We start from the raw sequence: 18,373 nt of genomic DNA, 5'->3' as shown, positions 1-18,373 counted from the left end.
ATTTTTTTTTCCTTTGGCTATTTAAAAAAAATTTTTTTAATGTTTATTTATTTTTGAGACAGAGAGAGAGAGAGAGAGACAGAGAGAGACAGAGAGAGAGAGACAGAGAACGAGTGGAGGAGGGGCAGAGAGAGAGGGAGACACAGAATCGGAAGCAGGCTCCAGGCTCTGAGCCATCAGCCCAGAGCCCGACGCGGGGCTCGAACTCATGGACCGCGAGATCGTGACTGGAGCCGAAGTCGGACGCTTAACCGACTGAGCCACCCAGGCGCCCCCCAAAAAATTTTTTTAAAAAAAGATTCTCTCTCTTCCTCTCCCTGTGCCTGTCCCCCACCCCCTTTCTCTCTAAAAAAAAAAAAAAAAAAAAAAAAAAAAAAAAATGAGTCTCCAAATCACATCATTCATTTATACCCTTTCCCTAATGCAATCACTATCTGTTTTACTGTAAATGTTTTAACTAGAAATGTGCCATGATTTGAATGGTGAAATTTCAAAAAAATAAATAGGACAGAAAAGGTATTAAATTATATGTTGTCTTATCAACTGGTATATATTTTGGAACCTGTTTTTCTCTACATTTTTTAAATAAAGTTTGAGATTTTTTTCTCATGCTAGTTTACAGACTTACCTAATTTTATTAAAAACATATGTAGAGCCTAGAGTATAACTGGGCTTCAACTGTCCCAGTTGAGAATGGTAAAAATGTTTTTCAGAGCTCACAAATGAAGTATAACAATAACTGAGTCTGATTTTTTAGTAAACACAACTTTTAGATCAACTGTATTATATTCTTCAACATATTTACTTTGAGAAGATATGTATTTACTCTAGTAGTGCTGTTGCTCCTCAATATCATTTTGAAATTGTCTTCAAATTCTCATTTATAGGGTGCCTGGGTGGCTCAGTCAGTTAAGTGTTCAACTCTCCATTTTGGCTCAAGGTCATGATCTCATGGTTTCATGAGTTCAAGCCCTGTATCGGGCTCTGTGCTGGCAATGTAGTGCCTGCTTGGGATTCTCTCTCTCTCTCTCTCTCTCTCTCTCTCCCCCCTCCCCCACTCGCACTGTCTCTGTCTCTCTCAAAATAAATAAATAAACTTAAAAAATTAACAAAAAGTCAGCATTTATAGGCAATTTTCAAAGCCCTTCTTTTTCCTACTACATTTCCTCCAATGTACAAAATACATACACTTCACACACACACTCTCTCTCTCTCTCTCTCTCTCTCTCACACACACACACACACACACACAATTTCCTTTCTGAACAAAAAAACAGGATTACTGAATCTGAATATCCATCTATTCTTCAAATTGATATCATAATAATGTTTGGCTCCCTCCAAAAACCAAATCCGTTCCTCAAAGACAGTATGTGAAATAGTGCTGAGATAAACTCCCAAAGAAAAGTCCTCCAGGGGTGCCCGGGGTGGCTCAGTTGGTTAAGTGTCCAACTTCAGTTCAGGTCATGATCTCATGGTTTGTTGATCTCATGGTTTGTGAGTTCGAGCTCCACAGTGGTCTCTCTGCTGTCAGCACAGAGCCTGCTTCAGATCCTCTATGTCCCTCTCTCTGCCCCTCCACTGCTCATGTGCTCTTTCTCTCTCAAAAATAAATAAAACATTAAAAAAAAGAAAAATCTTCCAAATATTTTAGGTAATAGTAGTTGTACTGGAGTAAGTTGGATTGGAAACCAAGATTCTTACAAAATGATGGATTCATTTGGAAGCATAAATTAAGCTGTTTGTTCAAACATTAGTTGCATTACTTAATAACGATTAAACCCAACATTTATGTAGTGCCTTTCTGTTTACAGGTGATTTCTCATTTTTCTCATTGGAGGCCTAATGTAATCCTGTGAAATTACTCACAGACAGAAAAGGAAAATATCTTTGATCTCTGCTCTTTTCCTGCTAGCTGGAATGGTAGTAGCAATAGCACTCTAGTTTTTATGTATACAGAAGTAAACTTCTTTTTGTTCTTTAAACCATATTATTTTGGAATCTCTCATTAAAACAATTTCATCTTTTACCGTCTCTTTCTGAATTATTTTTTACCATTTACATACCATTTGTTATCCCTCTAGCCAGCAAGCCATGTGGAGGGCAAGCAAATGTTTGTCCTAGTCTTCGCAAATTATTTGATTCAGTTGGTATTTCTTGTAGCTTTTTTTCACTGCTATTCAGGAGGTTACTTCCTTCTGTTGGTTCTTTTGCATCTATTCCTTTAGAGTTCATAACTGCTTCCTCCTGTGTTTAAAACAATTTAAGAATACTTAAAACGGTTATATCTGCTGTACATTTTTATAGCTATCGAGTCATCAAATCACAAATCAAATTTTTACTGCTAGAATCAAGGCTAACACTTTATAGTGGAAATGCAGAGCTATACTAATAGCTAATCAGTGAATGCTTGGAACAAGAATTATGTTAGAGGAATATTTACCATTGAGTCACTATTTGTAGCATTATAAATCCTTGGGGTACACATACTATTTCATTTTGTTTTACAATACTGGGTTTAAAAATTAGCCTACTTAAGATATTTTTCAAGGCAATAGTTGGTTAATATATTAAAGTGGTTCAGAAAAAATAACTATTTGTGGTAAAAGTGAATTCAGATTCATTCATCTACTTGAATTTAAGCAATAAAAAGGGAGGGAAGTAATCACAACCATTCTAGGGGTGAGGCTGGGAACACAAAGCATTTCACAGGCTCTCTATTTTTCCAGCCTCACGTAGGGCCAGCTGCTAATGAATCTGGGAAAACTGGTAGTCACACCTACTGTACAAATTTGGGGATTAAAAATGGGAAGAACTGTTAATTGAGTGATAGAGCATGAAGAGAACACAACTGTATCAGAGATTTGGAAATATATAGTCCCTCTCTTAAGGAAATGGTTGGAATGCTCTATATTTGACCGTAGGTTTACCTGTGTTTCTTGATATGTAGAGGCTGTGTGGGCCATTCCTGTGGATGGTGTCAGATCTTCATGTTCAATTGCTTTATCTTCATCTCCCATGATTTATAATTAAAAATAAGATGACACAAGGGAGAGGAACGGGAACTGTTTTGAAGGAGAAATAGTACAGATATGTAGCAGCATTAATTCAGATAATTCAGCAGCATTGCTGAATTAAGCAGCAATTTGAACAATTTAAATGAATGAATTGTACTTATTTTTTCCCTTGGAACTGTGAATGTCTAAAATATTTTAAATTAGACTATTCTTAACTTTCAATTGCTAACCTTTTCTTTGATTACAATATGTTATACTAATTCTTATTTACTTTCTACTGCTCCTGAAAAAGCCCTTGTTTATCATATTTTTATATGATGTCTTTCCCACCTTGTTTTCTGAGTTATATTTCAAATATTCCAAGCAATACTACTGTTAAATCGTTCTCTCTAATGGTCTGGCTTGATGAAACAGGAAATCTCCAGGCAATTTTTCTTTCTTTCTTTTTCTTTTTCTTTCTTTCTTTCTTTCTTTCTTTCTTTCTTTCTTTCTTTCTTTCTTTCCTTTTTTCTTTCTTTCTTTCTTTCTTTCTTTCTTTCTTTCTTTCTTTCTTTCTTTCTTTCTAAATTTATTGTCAAATTGGCTTCCATACAACACCCAGTGCTCATCCCAACAAGTGCCCTCCTCAATGCCCACCACCCACTTTCCCCTCTCTTCCACCCCTATCAACTCTCAGTTTGTTCTCTGTATTTAAGAGTCTCTTATGGTTTGCCTCCCTCCCTCTCTGTAACTTTTTTCCCCTTCCCCTTCCCTTCCCCAAGGTCTTCTGTTAAGTTTCTCAAGAGCCACACATGAGTGAAAACATATGGTATCTGTCTTTCTCTGTATGGCTTATTTCACTTAGCATAATACCCTCCAGTTCCATCCACGTTGCTGCAAATGGCCAGATTTCATCCTTTCTCATTGCCAAGTAGTATTCCATTGTGTATATAAACCACAATTTCTTTATCCATTCATCAGTTGATGGACATTTAGCCTCTTTCCATAATTTGGCTATTGTTGAAAGTGCTGCTATAAACATTGGGGTACAAGTGCCCCTATGCATCAGCACTCCTGTATCCCTTGGGTAAATTCTTAGCAGAGCTATTGCTGGGTCATAGGGTAGTTCTATTTTTAATTTTTTGAGGAACCTCCACACTGTTTTCCAGAGCAGCTGCACCAGTTTGCATTCCCACCAACAGTGCAAGAGGGTTGCCGTTTCTCCACATCCTCGCCAGCATCTATAGTCTCCTGATTTGTTCATTTTAGCCACTCTGACTGGTCTGAGGTGGTATCTCAGTGTGATTTTGATCTGTATTTCCCTGATGAGGAGCGACATTGAGCATCTTTTCATGTGCCTGTTGGCCATCTGGATGTCTTCTTTAGAGAAGTGTCTATTCATGTCTTCTGCCCATTTCTTCACTGGATTATTTGTTTTTTGGGTGTGGAGTTTGGTGAGCTCTTATAGATTTTGGATACTAGCCCTTTGTCCAATATGTCATTTGCAAATATCTTTTCCCATTCTGTAGGTTGCCTTTTAGTTTTGTTGATTGTTTCCTTTGCAGTGCAGATTTTTATCTTGATGAGGTCCCAAAAGTTCAATTTTGCTTTTAATTCCCTTGCCTTTGGAGATGTGTTGAGTAGGAAATTGCTGTGGCTGAGGTCAAAGAGGTTGTTGCCTGTTTTTTTCTCTAGTGTTTTGATGGTTTCCTGTCTCACATTTAGGTCTTTCATCCATTTTGAGTTTATTTCTGTGTATGGTGTAAGAAAGTGGTCTAGTTTCAACCTTCTGCATGTTGCTGTCCAGTTCTCCCAGCACCATTTGTTAAAGAGGCTGTCTTTTTTCCATTGGATGTTCTTTCCTGCTTTGTCAAAGATGAGTTGGCCATACGTTTGTGGGTCTAGTTCTGGGGTTTCTATTCTATTCCATTGGTCTATGTGTCTGTTTTGGTGCCAATACCATGCTGTCTTGATGATGACAGCTTTGTAGTAGAGGCTAAAGTCTGGGATTGTGATGCCTCCTGCTTTGGTCTTCTTCTTCAAAATTCCTTTGGCTATTCGGGGCCTTTTGTGGTTCCATATGAATTTTAGGATTGCTTGTTCTAGTTTCGAGAAGAATGCTGGTGCAATTTTGATTGGGATTGCACTGAATGTGTAGATTGCTTTGGGTAGTATTGACATTTTAACAATATTTATTCTTCCAATCCATTGCTTCTTGGCCTTTTGGCTAAGATCAAGTGTATTCTTCCAATCCATGAGCATGGAATGTTTTTCCATTTCTTTGTGTCTTCTTCAATTTCCTTCATAAGCGCTAGGCAATTTTTCAATGTTAAAATGAATCGCCAAAGAAAAATCTATGGATTCCATCATTTTCAGAGAAATTAGAATCACTAATTCTTGTCTGGTTCATATTTATAAATTAAAGTTAAAATAATAACATTGGTTGAGTAGCCACAATGTCTTAGACAACTGAGACATGTTGGTAGTCACTGTAGGTAATTCAAAGATTACAAAAACATATTTTTTGTTCTCTATAGGCTGACGATATACCAGGAAAAATAAACTTACATGAAGTAACTAAAAAACCTGTAGGACAGACCTATAGCTTGACTCTGTAAACTACTTCAATCTCCTCTCTCTTGGCTTCTCATGCTATATAGGCTGAACAACCAAATACTCCAATTCCTGGCCACTTCTGTAGCTATAGATAGCCATGTGTCACAGTTCTGTGTAATGAGATATAAGTGAGAGTCCCTAGGGAGAACTTTCATTCCCAGACTATAAGGCAAGGCTTTTTGAAGATCATATTTTATTCTTTGTCCTCTAACATTTCTTCTTCTTCTTCTTCTTCTTCTTCTTCTTCTTCCTAGAATGTAGATACACTACCTGGAGGGCCAGTGACCATCTCTCAACCATGAGAAGAAAAAGCCCTATACTAAGGAGAGTAGAAAATTAAGATAGGAGGAGCTTGTTCCTTGACGATACCCTTTAATTGCTCCATCAGTCTTGGATGCCAAGCTTCAAGTTAATTGTTGAAGCTACTGTTAGTCAAGTGTTATTTTTACTAGTAATCAAACTTACTTCTAATGCAACAAGTATAATGATATTATAATAGAAGCACGAACTACAAACCCTGGTATAAGCAAAGGGAAAATTATGTGAGAGAAGGGAAAATCTAAATCAATACATTTGAGTGTCTAATATGTGCCATACACTATGCTAGGCTATAAAGATAAGGATTAATTAGACAAGACCCCTGCCTCAAGGAATAATTTTCTGTTTAAAAAAGTGCCAAGAGGGGCACCTGGGTGGCTCAGTTGGTTGAGCATCCAACTTTGGCTCAGGTCATGATCTTGCGGTTCATGGGTTCAAGCCCCACATCGGGCTCTGTGCTGATGGCTCAGAGCCTGGAGCCTGCTTCTGATTCTGTGTCTCCCTCTCTCTCTGCCTCTCCCCCATTCGTGTTCTGTCTCTCTTTGACTTTCAAAAATGAATAAATGTTAAAAAAAGTGCCAAGATGTTTGCATTTAATATTTCCAAGAAAATTATATCCTTTCTACCACTACCACCCTCACCATCACCATCATCACCATTTTTCTTCCTTACAAAATACAATGTTGGCCAGGGTGGTATCTCAAAAAACCTTCAGTTTGGTTTTTATACTACATATAATAAGTTCATGTACATATAATAATATATATGTGTGTATGTATGTAGATATAATTTTTTAAGTTTATAAATTTATTCCAAAATTTAGACTCATAATGAGAAAGAATGGCATTTGATAGGAAAAATGTTGGGCTCAGAGAACCCTTGTCTTGAAGGTATGGAGGCATGGAATCCAGTGGGATGTCAGGGGAAACTTTGTTGGAGCATGAGGTGTAAGGCTGAAAGCAATGGCAAATGAAGTGGGAGAGCTAGGATATCATTTCCCAAACCATGGCACTTGCCCTTTACCCTATGTAGAGAATAACCCCCTCATATAGTAAGTGATGATCTGCTGGGTCTGGAGTTAGACAAAGCTGGGTCTGTAGTCTAGTTCTATTATATACCAAATTTCTTAGCCTCTTTGTAACTAATTCCTTATTTATAAAACAGAGATAAGAGTGGTTCCAACCATGCACCTGGTAAACATTCAATAGTGTTGGTTATGAGCCACTCCTGTTCCTTCTCCTTACTTAACATAAATCTCTAAGATTCTTTTTGCCTTCCTTATTAAACAAGACAAGGTACCCCCAGCCCCATGTTGAAGAATTTACTACTTAATCCCACTGATTTTCTTTGATAATGCCCTTTACCTCTTTCTTTCAAGGCCAACTTCTTGATAAGGTGGATGGAACACTCACCATTGTCAGTTCTTCACTTGCTCATTAGTAGAATCATATAGGAACTCTTGAGCAGTGTTACTAGAATCATCTCCTTTATCAAATTTCTAAAATCAGCCAATTCTGCCATTTATGAAGAATATTTTAAAATAACCAACAAGTATAAACGACTATTTCTAATAGCAACCATGTTCATGGCACTTACTGTTCATAGTCATTGAGTCTTGAAATTACAATAGTATATCCCCTACCAGTAAGTTGGTTTCAGCAAATAAATCAGAACATACACAAAAATTACCTTTTAAAGGGGATAAGATATATCATGAAGTCCATTAAAAAGTGGGAAGTTTATACTTCTTGTAGAGAAGCTCTCAAGTCCTCACTCAGAGCCCACTAACTTTTAAAACATTTCAAATGACTTGATACATATCAAGTCACACACACACACACACACACACACACACACACTGGAGTATTACTTAGCAATCAAAAAGAATGAAATTTTGCCATTTGCAACTACATGGATGGAACTAAAGGGTATTACGTTAAGTGAAATTAGTCAGAGAAAGATAAATGTCATATGACTTCACTCATATGAGGACTTTAAGATACAAAACAGATGAACATAAGGGAAGGGAAGCAAAAATAATATAAAAACAGGGAGGGGGACAAAACATAAGAGACTGTTAAATATGGAGAACAAACAGAGGGTTACTGGAGGGGATTGTGGGAGGGGGGATGGGCTAAATGGTAAGGGGCACTAAGGAATCTACTCCTGAAATCATTGTTGTACTATATGCTAACTTGAATGTAAATTAAAAAAATAAATTAAATAAAAAAAAAACAAAAATAAAAACATTTCAAATGACTCTCCTCATCTGGTTTCCAAACCCTCAGAAGAAAAGATGTTAAAAGTTACATGTAGGAAGAAATTGTGATAGAGGCAAACTGAAAGCACCATAAGTGACAGCTGACAGGAAGGAGATGGAAAGATAGGAATTTAAGGCTATAAAATGTGGGGATATCTATCTTTTCCATATTTGTATTTTTGCCCTCCCAAACATCTCCCCCCCCCAACAAGCTTTTTGATAACAGCATACTAATTTTCTTTTGTGGAATCCACATCTCCTCTATTCTCCATCCATGTGGTTCATATGAGACTCATGTCCTCCTCACGTTCCTTATCTCCATGCTCTACCAATGCTCTGGAGATGAGGACAAGCCTGGCCAATGAGAGAACTTCTTCCCCAGTCATACTGATTGTTTTAGGCATGAGCATGTGATCCATACCTGGCCAGTGAAAGTCAACTTTAAGGTGTTCACTGGAACCATTGAGAAAGAGCTTTCTTTCTGTTGGGGTTGCTAAGCCCAGACTCACTATTGACAACCCTTGTGACATACAGAAAAGCCTTCCAAAGAATGAAGTGACCACAGAGCAAAGCAGATCCTTAATATGGAAGGAGAAAAAAGGAAAGTCCCAAATTAATAACCACATTGTTGATTTAACAGGAAGCAGCTCCTTGTCAGTTATAGGTAAGCTAATAAAGTCCTTACTAGTTAGAGTTGAGTTTCTGTCATTTGCCACCAAATGAATCCTCAGTAAGAACCTTCATACCTGAATTGGCCCTGAAGGATCTCTTGTATAATAACAAATGTTTGGAAGGTGATTTTACATCTCCAAGAAAATGAAAAGAAAAAAAAAACTGATGTACTAATACTTTTGGTTTTAAGAGGCATTAAAGTACATAGCATGGTTTACCAATGTAAAAAGAATGTTAAAGAAAATGTGGCATTCAATAAAATAGATGTCAGTTATCCAGAAAGTTAAGTGAAATGCTTTGTTTTCAACAATGCTATCTATCTATCTATCTATCTATCTATCTATCTATCTATCTATTTATTTATTTATTTATTTATTTATTTATTTATTTATTTATTTATAGGAAAAGACAGAATCCCAAGCAGGCTTCATGCCCATCATGAGATCATGACATGAGCCAAAATCAGGACTAGGATGCTTAACTGACTGAGCCACCAAGATGCTACTTAATAATGCTATTTAAGTAATAAATGTATTTAAATGAGATGAATAATTTTTTACTGTGTTCATAAAAGTCTTTTAAAATCTTTTGTCCCAGTAAAACTTCATGAAGGCTGTTAAACTGAGATACTGGGTGTCTGGAATGGAGAAATTAAAAAGTGGGGAAATATGGAGAAACTAGTTGATTTCCTAGTAATTAAGAATTATAGTTTAATGGAATAATAAAAGTTGGAAAGGTTTTTAGAAATTACTTGGTACAATCTCTTTAATATTCACATAAGAAAACTAAAGCCTAGAGAAGCTAAATGACTGTTTTCAACTAACATAGCCAATATCAGGCAAGCCTCATAGTAAAACTGTATAAATATTTGTGAAATGAGAGAATTCTTTAATCTATATCTTTGATTTCAGGTTATTTCTACCAAATCACTGCATTATATTTTTATATATTTTTGCTGTAATATTTTGTTTAAAATCCCACTCACATATAGTCATAATTAACTATAAGTTTGAAAACACATTTCATAATAAGTTTGGAAAATATTTTTATTTTCTATCTTGTATCACCTTCAGTTTTATTCTTTCCCATTGTTATGATTGTGATAGAGTTTATTATAAACAAAATATTTTATTAGTCCATTTAGGTTGCACAACATTGGTGACAAAATAAATGAAACAAGAATTTTATTCTGTTCTCATGACAAATATTGCTTATATATTCTGAAATTATTAGTTAATTGGCTAAGCAACAACTTGCCATTTAAATATGCCTTAAGATTCTAGGGATTAAGGAGCTCTCTTTTTAAAAAATCCAGTTAGTCTACTGTCATACCACCCTGAACACTCCTGATCTTATCTGATAAAAAATCCAGTTAGACTATGATGCTTTGAGAGATTTTTGTATATAAAAATACGACACTAAGAAATAAGAAGGCAAAGCACATTTTAGATAAATACTAAAAGTGCCTATATACAGAAGCAACAGTTTTTTTTCTGCTTCTCAATCGAGATGTTGTATTATTCTGATTGATACACAACAATAAACTACATTAAACAAATTTATCTCACATCAAATGGTGGAATTTTACAGATTTCATAATTCAATCATGTTAATTTAATCAAAGTTATGTGACTCAAATATAGATTTCAACAGAAGAATGTGGTTTGACCTAAGCCAAAGGATGTGGCTGTTATGACTGTTGTGATTACCCACTTGCTAGAAGGTTAGTAGATCAAGTTCTAAAAACATATTCAAAGGTTGTTGGTCATTCATGCCTCTCTTTAGCATTCCCAGTATACAGAATTTCCTACAGGACTGATCTACATGCTTAGAAACCATCTTGGCTTAATTTGAGCTTCATGTTGCAATACTAGGAACATATGCCACCAAAATCATAGAGCTGTGGACTTGAAAAGAACAGTCTCCTAAGTCTTTCCTCCAAATTTGAGAGAAAATTGCAGATGAAGAATCACGGATAAAGAATATGAACATTATGTATGAGCATTTGCAGGTAAATAAATAGGAAAAAAAGTCTGTAAATTGTAGTTGCCTTTGGGGAGGGAAATGGAATCAGAGTGGTTGGAATATCATTTTTATTCTCTGTATTTTTGCAGTTAGGATTTTTACAATAAGATTTTCTTATGCAATTCAAAATACATTTAAACAACGTTATGTAATTCTTAAAGCTTTAGAGAAAAGAAAATGATACAGCTTTCCTCAGTAATAATATTTTTCAGAGATAAAATCTGGTAATTTCCCTTTAGATAACTTAATCCCATTGTTACAATTTAAGTTAATTTTTTGTTTTGGGGGTTTTCAGAGATGATGGGGAACTGCCTAGCATCTTCTACAGCAGTTTTCAAATATTTTTTAGGTCAAAAAAGAATCTTTCATCAAATAAAACCCTACCCTGAAATCCAACAAATGGGACAAATAAAGGGGACTGCAGGAGCCGTGTCCACTAACCCCTATTTCTCCTGGCAAGTGAAGGACACTTTGAAAATCACTTTTGTAAATATGCTCTCATATACAGAAGGCTGTTAAATCAGCCTTCTCTTTTTCAGGTTATCTTATTAATCTAAATGTTTAAAAGTGCTTTCTGTAATATTCCAGAGGAAATAAAAGAACTCTCAATTTGTGAATGTCCATAGACTCTTGGTCAAGTAAAATATGCTTACTGCTATCAAATTACTGCTAAAGGATCATTACATAGATAAAGGCTGGTTATTCTTATTTCTGTCTGAGGTAGGGACAGACCAACACTTAATGGGGTAATCTTAATGAGAATTTACACATATGGCTGGAGTACTGTATGTGTTATTTATACATTTGAAAGAACATCTCAATGACTATCCATTAAGTACTCTATAATGATTATAACAAAAACTCCTACCTTTGGTGTTCAACCATTCATGTGTTGGAAGTGGAAGCTCAGTCTGATATGTCTATGTAGAACATATAGAAAACTTTCAGTTTCTGGATTCTGCTAATCAACTGCAGATCTAATGCTCATTCCCCAAAAGGAGACCCACCCAGCAGTGAGGAATTCAGGTCAAGTGAAGGGTGGGACTTAAAATTTCCTTGAATTAGTTAACTGAAATGACTAAGAATGTTTCCCTGAACAAAATAACCTTATCTGAAAGTGCTAGGTGTGCTGACCATATGAGACCAAGCAATCAAAGGAAAACAAGTACTGTTCTATTTGGTTAACTGATACAGTGATTTGGTTGAATCATCGTGAAGTAAAACACTATGTAATGAGATACAAATATAAGGAAATTACTCCTAGGTAAGAAGGGACCCAATACTTGCTTCTCTCCTTTCTAATCTCTCTCCCAAGGACAAATGCATTTAATTAAAATTTAAAATATTACCTCTAGGCCTACTAAATCTGATTCCAAAGATTCGATCTCCTCAAGTGGGGCAACCCAACCTATTACCTAAGAGCCATTACTCAGGTATGTCAGTGTGTACCTTCCCCACCCTTAGGGATAAATCATTATTGGTCTAAATCAATCTCTGTAACACCATTCCTTCATGCCAGCTGTTGGTTTAGGGCTGGGCATGATTCACTTCTCATCAATGAAATCTGTGGGCAAGGCTGTTGGGGACCACTGGATATGATATTCCTCCCCCCTCAGCCCCCAAAAAGAGGCAAGAACCCTCTCCTTTTAAAAAATATTTATTTAATTTAAAAATTTTAATTTTTTTTTAACAATTTCGCAGTACCTTTATTCTTTTTTTAAATTTTTTTAATGTTTTTATTTTTTTTTGAGAGAGGGAGACACAACCGAGTAGCGAATGGGCAGACAGAGAGGGAGACACAGAATCTGAAGGAGGCTCCAGGCTCTGAGCTGTCAGCACACAGCCCGATGTGCGGCTTGAACTCACGAACCATGAGATCATGACCTGAGCCGAAGTTGGATGCCCAACCGACTGAGCCATCCAGGTGCTCCAAAATTTTAATTTTTAAAATTGCATCTATCTATTTATTTAGTTACTATTTATTTTTTCCTCTCTTCTTTTTGTCTTTAAACTGTGTATCTGTGTGTGTTTGCGGGGGGAGGGGATGGGGCCAAGGATGACAACTGTTGTTTCTTAGAACTCTAGCAGCCATCATTTACCATGAAGAAAAAGACAAAATTAGCTCATGGAAAGCAAACTAAATCTTGATATCATTGGGCTACGGAACAAACCCTGGATCCAATTACCTCCACACACCTTGTGTAAGAAAAGTAAATTTGTATTTTTGAAGACAATTTTAGCTGAATTTCCTATTACCTGCAGCCAAAAGCAGCCTAACCAATACAACAGGTGATTTTGATGCAGAGCCAGCTCAGAGAAGCTTTGATGAGCAGTAATGGGAACCTTTGGCTCATATGTGTTTCCCTAGCTTCTTGACATGGTGCAAAATCTTCATGGAGGATGAACAATCAGAATACTGCCTCTGTGTTGCTATTTATCAAAAATATTCAGAAAAGAATATTTAAGTAGCTAAAAAAAATCAGTGCCAAGGTTTTTAGTGCCATTCTTTTAGTCAATAGAGATTACAGAGATTGTAAGGTTATATATTTTTCCTTCCCTACCCCTGAAGTTTGGTTGTAATATTTGAATAGTGAATAATAACAAGTTGGGCTTATAAATATTTGAATAGTGAATAATAACAAGTTGGGCTTGTAATATTTGAATAGTGAATAATAACAAGTTGGGCTTATAAACAAGATGGTTTTCTAAATGTCTATTCATGAAGCAATTACAACCACAACAAAACAGCACTGCTATTACCGCCTGAGGTTTCAGTTTTTGCTTTTTCTATCTGGTAAAATTCTACTAGTCATTCAAGATCTAACTCAAATGTCACCTTCTCAATTAGTACTTTTTTAACTTCATGTAGACTAACTCTGTACCTCTTTTTTCTCTCTGTGGAGTCATTCATTCATTTATTTAACAAACATCTATTAAACTCTTGCCAGATTTTAGCCCTTGTTCCAGGGATTCAAGAATGAACAGTCTGAGGGATGAAAGATACAGCATAGAGAATACAGTCAATGGGATTATAATAATGTTGTACAGTGACAGATATAGCCACACTTGTCGTGAGCATAGCATGACATAGAGACTTGTTGAATCACCATGTTGTACACCTGAGACTAACATAACATTGTGTGTAAACTATACTTCAATAAAAAAAAACACACAAAAAAGTGACCAGTCTGACATAGTTCCCACACTCAAAGGCTGTAACGTAGTCAGAGAATGATAGCTCATTCCTTAAACAACCATAGTAAAGGGTGGTAAGTTTCGATATTAGGCACATGAGATAACAACTCTATCCCTTTACAGTTGGTGAAGTTCATCAGACTTTTACTGATTTTCTGTGGTGTGTAAAGCACAAGAGATACAAAGATTACTGAGATGCAGTCTGTTCTTGAGGGACAGAAGGAGACTGATACATGTTCATCAAACCAGTTTCCTGTGCGGTCTAGGCACACAGATAGTAGACATTTCCCAGTCTCCCTTACATGTTAGTGTGGCAAGTCATTGAGGTGTGGCCAATGGGATGTGGGCATAAGTAATGTCTGCCACTTCCATTTTTTACCTATAAGAAACTTTCATGCAATCTACAACATACCTCCCTCTACAACATACCCTGTCTAATGTCTGAAAACTAGGAACTTTTAAGGTTTTAGGGGATGACAAAGCCATAATATAAAGACTTTGGGTTCCTCACTGAGTAGAATGACACCCACTGAACACCTGATTGGACTTTACCTGAGTAGAAATAAGCCTCTACTATGTTAAGGTACTGAGAGTTTGGAGTTTATCTGTTATAACAGATAGTTACGGCAACTGCTGAGGGCAGAGCCCAAATGAAAGCATTCACATCATTGCAAGCCCCTGAATCTAATCTCTTGGTTTCATTTCCCTTCTAAAGAAATGGAAGAGATTAGGGGATCCTGGGTGGCTCAGTCTATTTAGTGTTCAACTCTTGATTTTGGCTCAGGTCATGATCCCAGAGTTGTGGGATCAAGATTCTCTCTCCCTCTGCCCCTCTCCCCTGCTCATGCACGTGCTTTCTCTCACTCTCTCAAAAAAAAAAAAAAAAGAAAAAAAAGAAAAAAGAAATGGAAGGGATTAGGTTTATGTGACTCTTAGAGGCCACATAGCAAACATACTCATCAGTCAGTGCAGAACATCGAAACCACTTCAGGTATTTTAATCAGGAAGAGGTTTTACACAGGGAATTAAGTGAATTGTTTAAAGGCTAGAGACTGTTGAAAGGGTTAGAAGAGTAGGTTCTAGACTGGGCCTCCGGGAATGACTTCTAGAACAGTAGTAAATGAACGGTTGAGGAATGTACTATTTTTGCTACAATCAGAAGGCCCCACAAGGACTACAGAGTTCAAGGACACCATTGTAGCTATGAGTCCGAGAAGCTGGGATCTGGAAGCTGCCTGGGCAGGGAACACAGACTATGTTCACCACTTCCCTCAATTGCTTCTTGATGGCCACAGAGCTGGTGATTCAATATGATGATGCTGAGTCTGGCTGTCACCACTGTTGTAAGTCCCTCCCCACACCCACAGTTGTGGAGACTAGGACTGGCAAATCCTGGACCTTCCTTGCCAAGAGAAAACAGCAAAAAGTAGCAAGGAGATGGCCTCTGTCTCACCTCTGCCTTCAAAAGCTCAGACAAGTTCATCTACTTGCCAGACACTAATGTTACATCTAGAACTTTGGCTGGATTGGAGTCTAAGGAAGTGTTTTTAGCTCTCCAGTGTCTCCTATACAATAAGGCATGCTGGAAGCAGGTAGGGATCGATATGAGTGCCAACCTTCTATATCCAGCACAGCAACTTTTGGAGTAGACTCCAAGACAGACCTGTATCACTGAGTTCTTCCCATTTTTTCAGAAATCCTTTAAAAAAAAAAGGGCAAGGGGCATCTGGGTGGCTCAGTCAGGTTAAGCATCTGACTTCGGTTCAGGTCATGATCTCACGGTACATGAGTTCGAGCCCCGTGTCGGGCTCTGTGCTGACAGCTCAGAGCTTGGAGCCTGCTTCAGCTTCTATGTCTCCCTCTCTTTCTGCCCCTCCCCTCTTCACACTCTGTCTCTCTCTCTCAAGAATAAACAAACATTATGGGGCGTCTGGGTGGCTCAGTTGGTTGAGCATCCGACTTCCGCTCAGGTCATGATCTCACACTCCATGAGTTCCAGCCCCGCTTTGGGCTCTGTGCGGACAGCTCAGAGCTTGGATGGATCCTGCTTCAGATTCTGTGTGTGTCTCTCTCTGTCCCTGCCCTGCTCATGCTCTGTCTCTCTCTGTCTCAAAAATAAATAAAAACATTTAAAAAAAGTAAAAAAGAATAAACATTAAAATTTAAAAAAAGCAAACATCTACTCAATAGGGTTAGAATTCTAAAGATCTTAATATTCTAGTAAATATAAATTTGTGAATCAGTCACTTTGCTCACGTCATTAGTACAGCATGAATCACTCTACCTAGTAACTTGTTAAGTATATTCTGATCCATTGGATTTTGAGGTATTGAATGGCAGAAACTGTAGTTAGTTCATATTTGTATTTCCTGTCCCCATGCCTGCTTGGCCCAGAGAAGACAAACAGATATTTGCTAAAGTTAAATGTTTCATTCTGAACTTAGAAACAGTAAGCCAGAATTTCATGACAGCAGTTTGTAGCAGCAACAATGTCAGGTGGAGGCCCCATTACAGAGTAGGGGAATAGGGTTTCTGTCTTTCAGTGAAAACAGAGGTTAATGTGGCTAAGGAAGGTACCGCCTTCTCTGTCCACTGGTGTTGTCCATTTCTTGAAGGGAGGCTAAAGTCAATGGTGGCTTTCTGATATCAATTTTTTAGGGCAACAAATCACCAAAGTCTTCGGTGAGATACCAAGGATGCAACAAGGATGAGATAACAAGCTGCCGCCTGGTAAGTAAAAAAAAGCCACAGGCAGTGTGCACTTTCAGCATGTGGTGGTTCTCCAGCCAGTGGGATCTGATGGTTCTCAGCATCTTGGTGGTGCTAACGTAGCCCACAGTAGCCACAGCCTCTGGTGTTCGAGAACTAAAACACAAACAAGAAAAACACGCTCTGGACACTCAGTGTCCTCTGAGGGCTACTCACCTGGCGGTTTCCAGCGCCGTTAGAGTGGGAGACGGGCTAAAATATCTTCCGGGGGAGCCTGGTCCAGCCACGCGCGCGCATCGCCCCAGGCGGAGCCGGAGGCTGTGAAATACGCTTATATCTGGGCCCTGGGCGCGCCGCGGATTTCCGAGGCTCCGCCTTCTCTGCGCGCGCGGGGCGGCCCTGTGGAGGGAGGGCCGTCTGGTCCGGCGGCGCCTGAGTAATACCGTGAGCGAGCCCGGGAGGGGCCCGGCCCCAGGCGGCCGCCCCACGTGCCCTCCGCCGGGTCGGGGTCTGGCGGCGCGCGGCCTTCCCGGGCGGGGGTGCCCGGCGGGCCACCCGCCCGCTTGCCGAGATGTCGCGCCTCACCGTCGTGTTTCAGTCGTGCGTTCTGGCTGGGCGGCCGGCTCCCGGTGCCGGGACGAGCGCGTCTGCCCCGGGAAACTCGCAGGAAAGGCCGCCCAGCGAGCGCGGACCCCGGCGGTGACGAGAACTCTGGAGAGGACGCGCAGCGCTGGCTTTTCTGGAGTCGGGAGTGCAGGCCCGACAGCCAATTACGAGGTTTAATGTTCCCTAAACCCACTAACACACTTCGGGTTTTAACTCCACCTTTCAGCCGTGCTTTTCGAAGTGTCTTCTCCGATGCGGTGGGAAGATAGCATTCTCCGTTTGGGCGGCCAGTTAGGCGGGATTAAAGACTTGTCTTTCCCCCTTGTATCGCGTCTTTAACAGGAGCCCTTCTTACCGCGTTGTTGTAGATTTGAACCTTCCCATCAGCAGTTTCTTTTTCCATTAAAACTCCCTTCCATTTCTGTGTCTTCCTTTTCTTTATGTCTCCCGGCTCCAGGTAAGTGTGTCTATATATGCGCGCGCCCCTTTCGGGGTAATTTTCATTTCCTTCAGAAATAAAAATGGTCTTACCTAATTTTCACTTCTTGGCTCAATTTTAAGCACCGCTTTTCAAGCAAGGGGGACAATGTCAAGTTAATATCTCCACCAAATAAAAACCACTCATTCTTGTCTCTCAGCCTTTGTGGGCAGGACGGATGAACCTACGTTCTGTAAACTTCAGGGCATCTAAAGTGATTATTACTGTATTTTCCTAAGTCGAACTCTTCCTCTCCTAAGGACGGGGGAAGTTTCTAGTGGTATCCAGCTTCCTCTTACCACAGGAATGAAATACAGTTTTCCTTTTGTTTCAGACATATGATCTTCATCGACACATCACCCGATTTGAGTAACAGGACTTTGGAGAGGAACACTGAACTTTTTAGTTAGGTTTTACCTGCACTTTTATTGTTTATAATGTTTTATAGTTTATAGTTAGAGCATGCAGTCTGAAGAAGCATTTGTTAATTAGAATTCA

At 38.5% G+C, this 18,373-nt stretch overlaps 1 protein-coding gene across 5 annotated transcripts in view; it reads right to left on the bottom strand.

Moving 5' to 3' along the window:
- SLC9B2 (solute carrier family 9 member B2) overlaps positions 1–17,173 on the bottom strand; it is a 49,915-nt gene extending 32,742 nt beyond the window's left edge. For 3 of the 5 annotated variants that reach the window (XR_007151749.1, XM_047857086.1, XM_047857087.1), the window contains exons 1-3: positions 17,008–17,173; positions 2,931–3,065; positions 2,067–2,247 (exon numbers count right to left, since the gene is read on the bottom strand). Coding sequence is in view for 4 of the 5 variants with exons in the window: in XM_047857086.1 (XP_047713042.1) it covers positions 2,067–2,247; positions 2,931–3,020 (271 nt within the window). In the remaining variant the exon portion in view is untranslated. Of the gene's footprint in view, positions 1–2,066; positions 2,248–2,930; positions 3,066–8,611; positions 8,645–17,007 lie in introns of those variants that run through there. The other 2 variants (XM_047857083.1, XM_047857084.1) reach the window with 2 other exon arrangements.
- Between the last annotated feature and the right edge of the window lie 1,200 nt (positions 17,174–18,373).

The sequence above is a fragment of the Prionailurus viverrinus genome, chromosome B1 (genome assembly GCF_022837055.1).
Source record: "Prionailurus viverrinus isolate Anna chromosome B1, UM_Priviv_1.0, whole genome shotgun sequence".
Lineage (NCBI taxonomy): Eukaryota > Metazoa > Chordata > Mammalia > Carnivora > Felidae > Prionailurus > Prionailurus viverrinus.
Note: the sequence above shows the minus strand (reverse complement) of the source record. Positions and strands in the feature narration are given on the sequence as shown.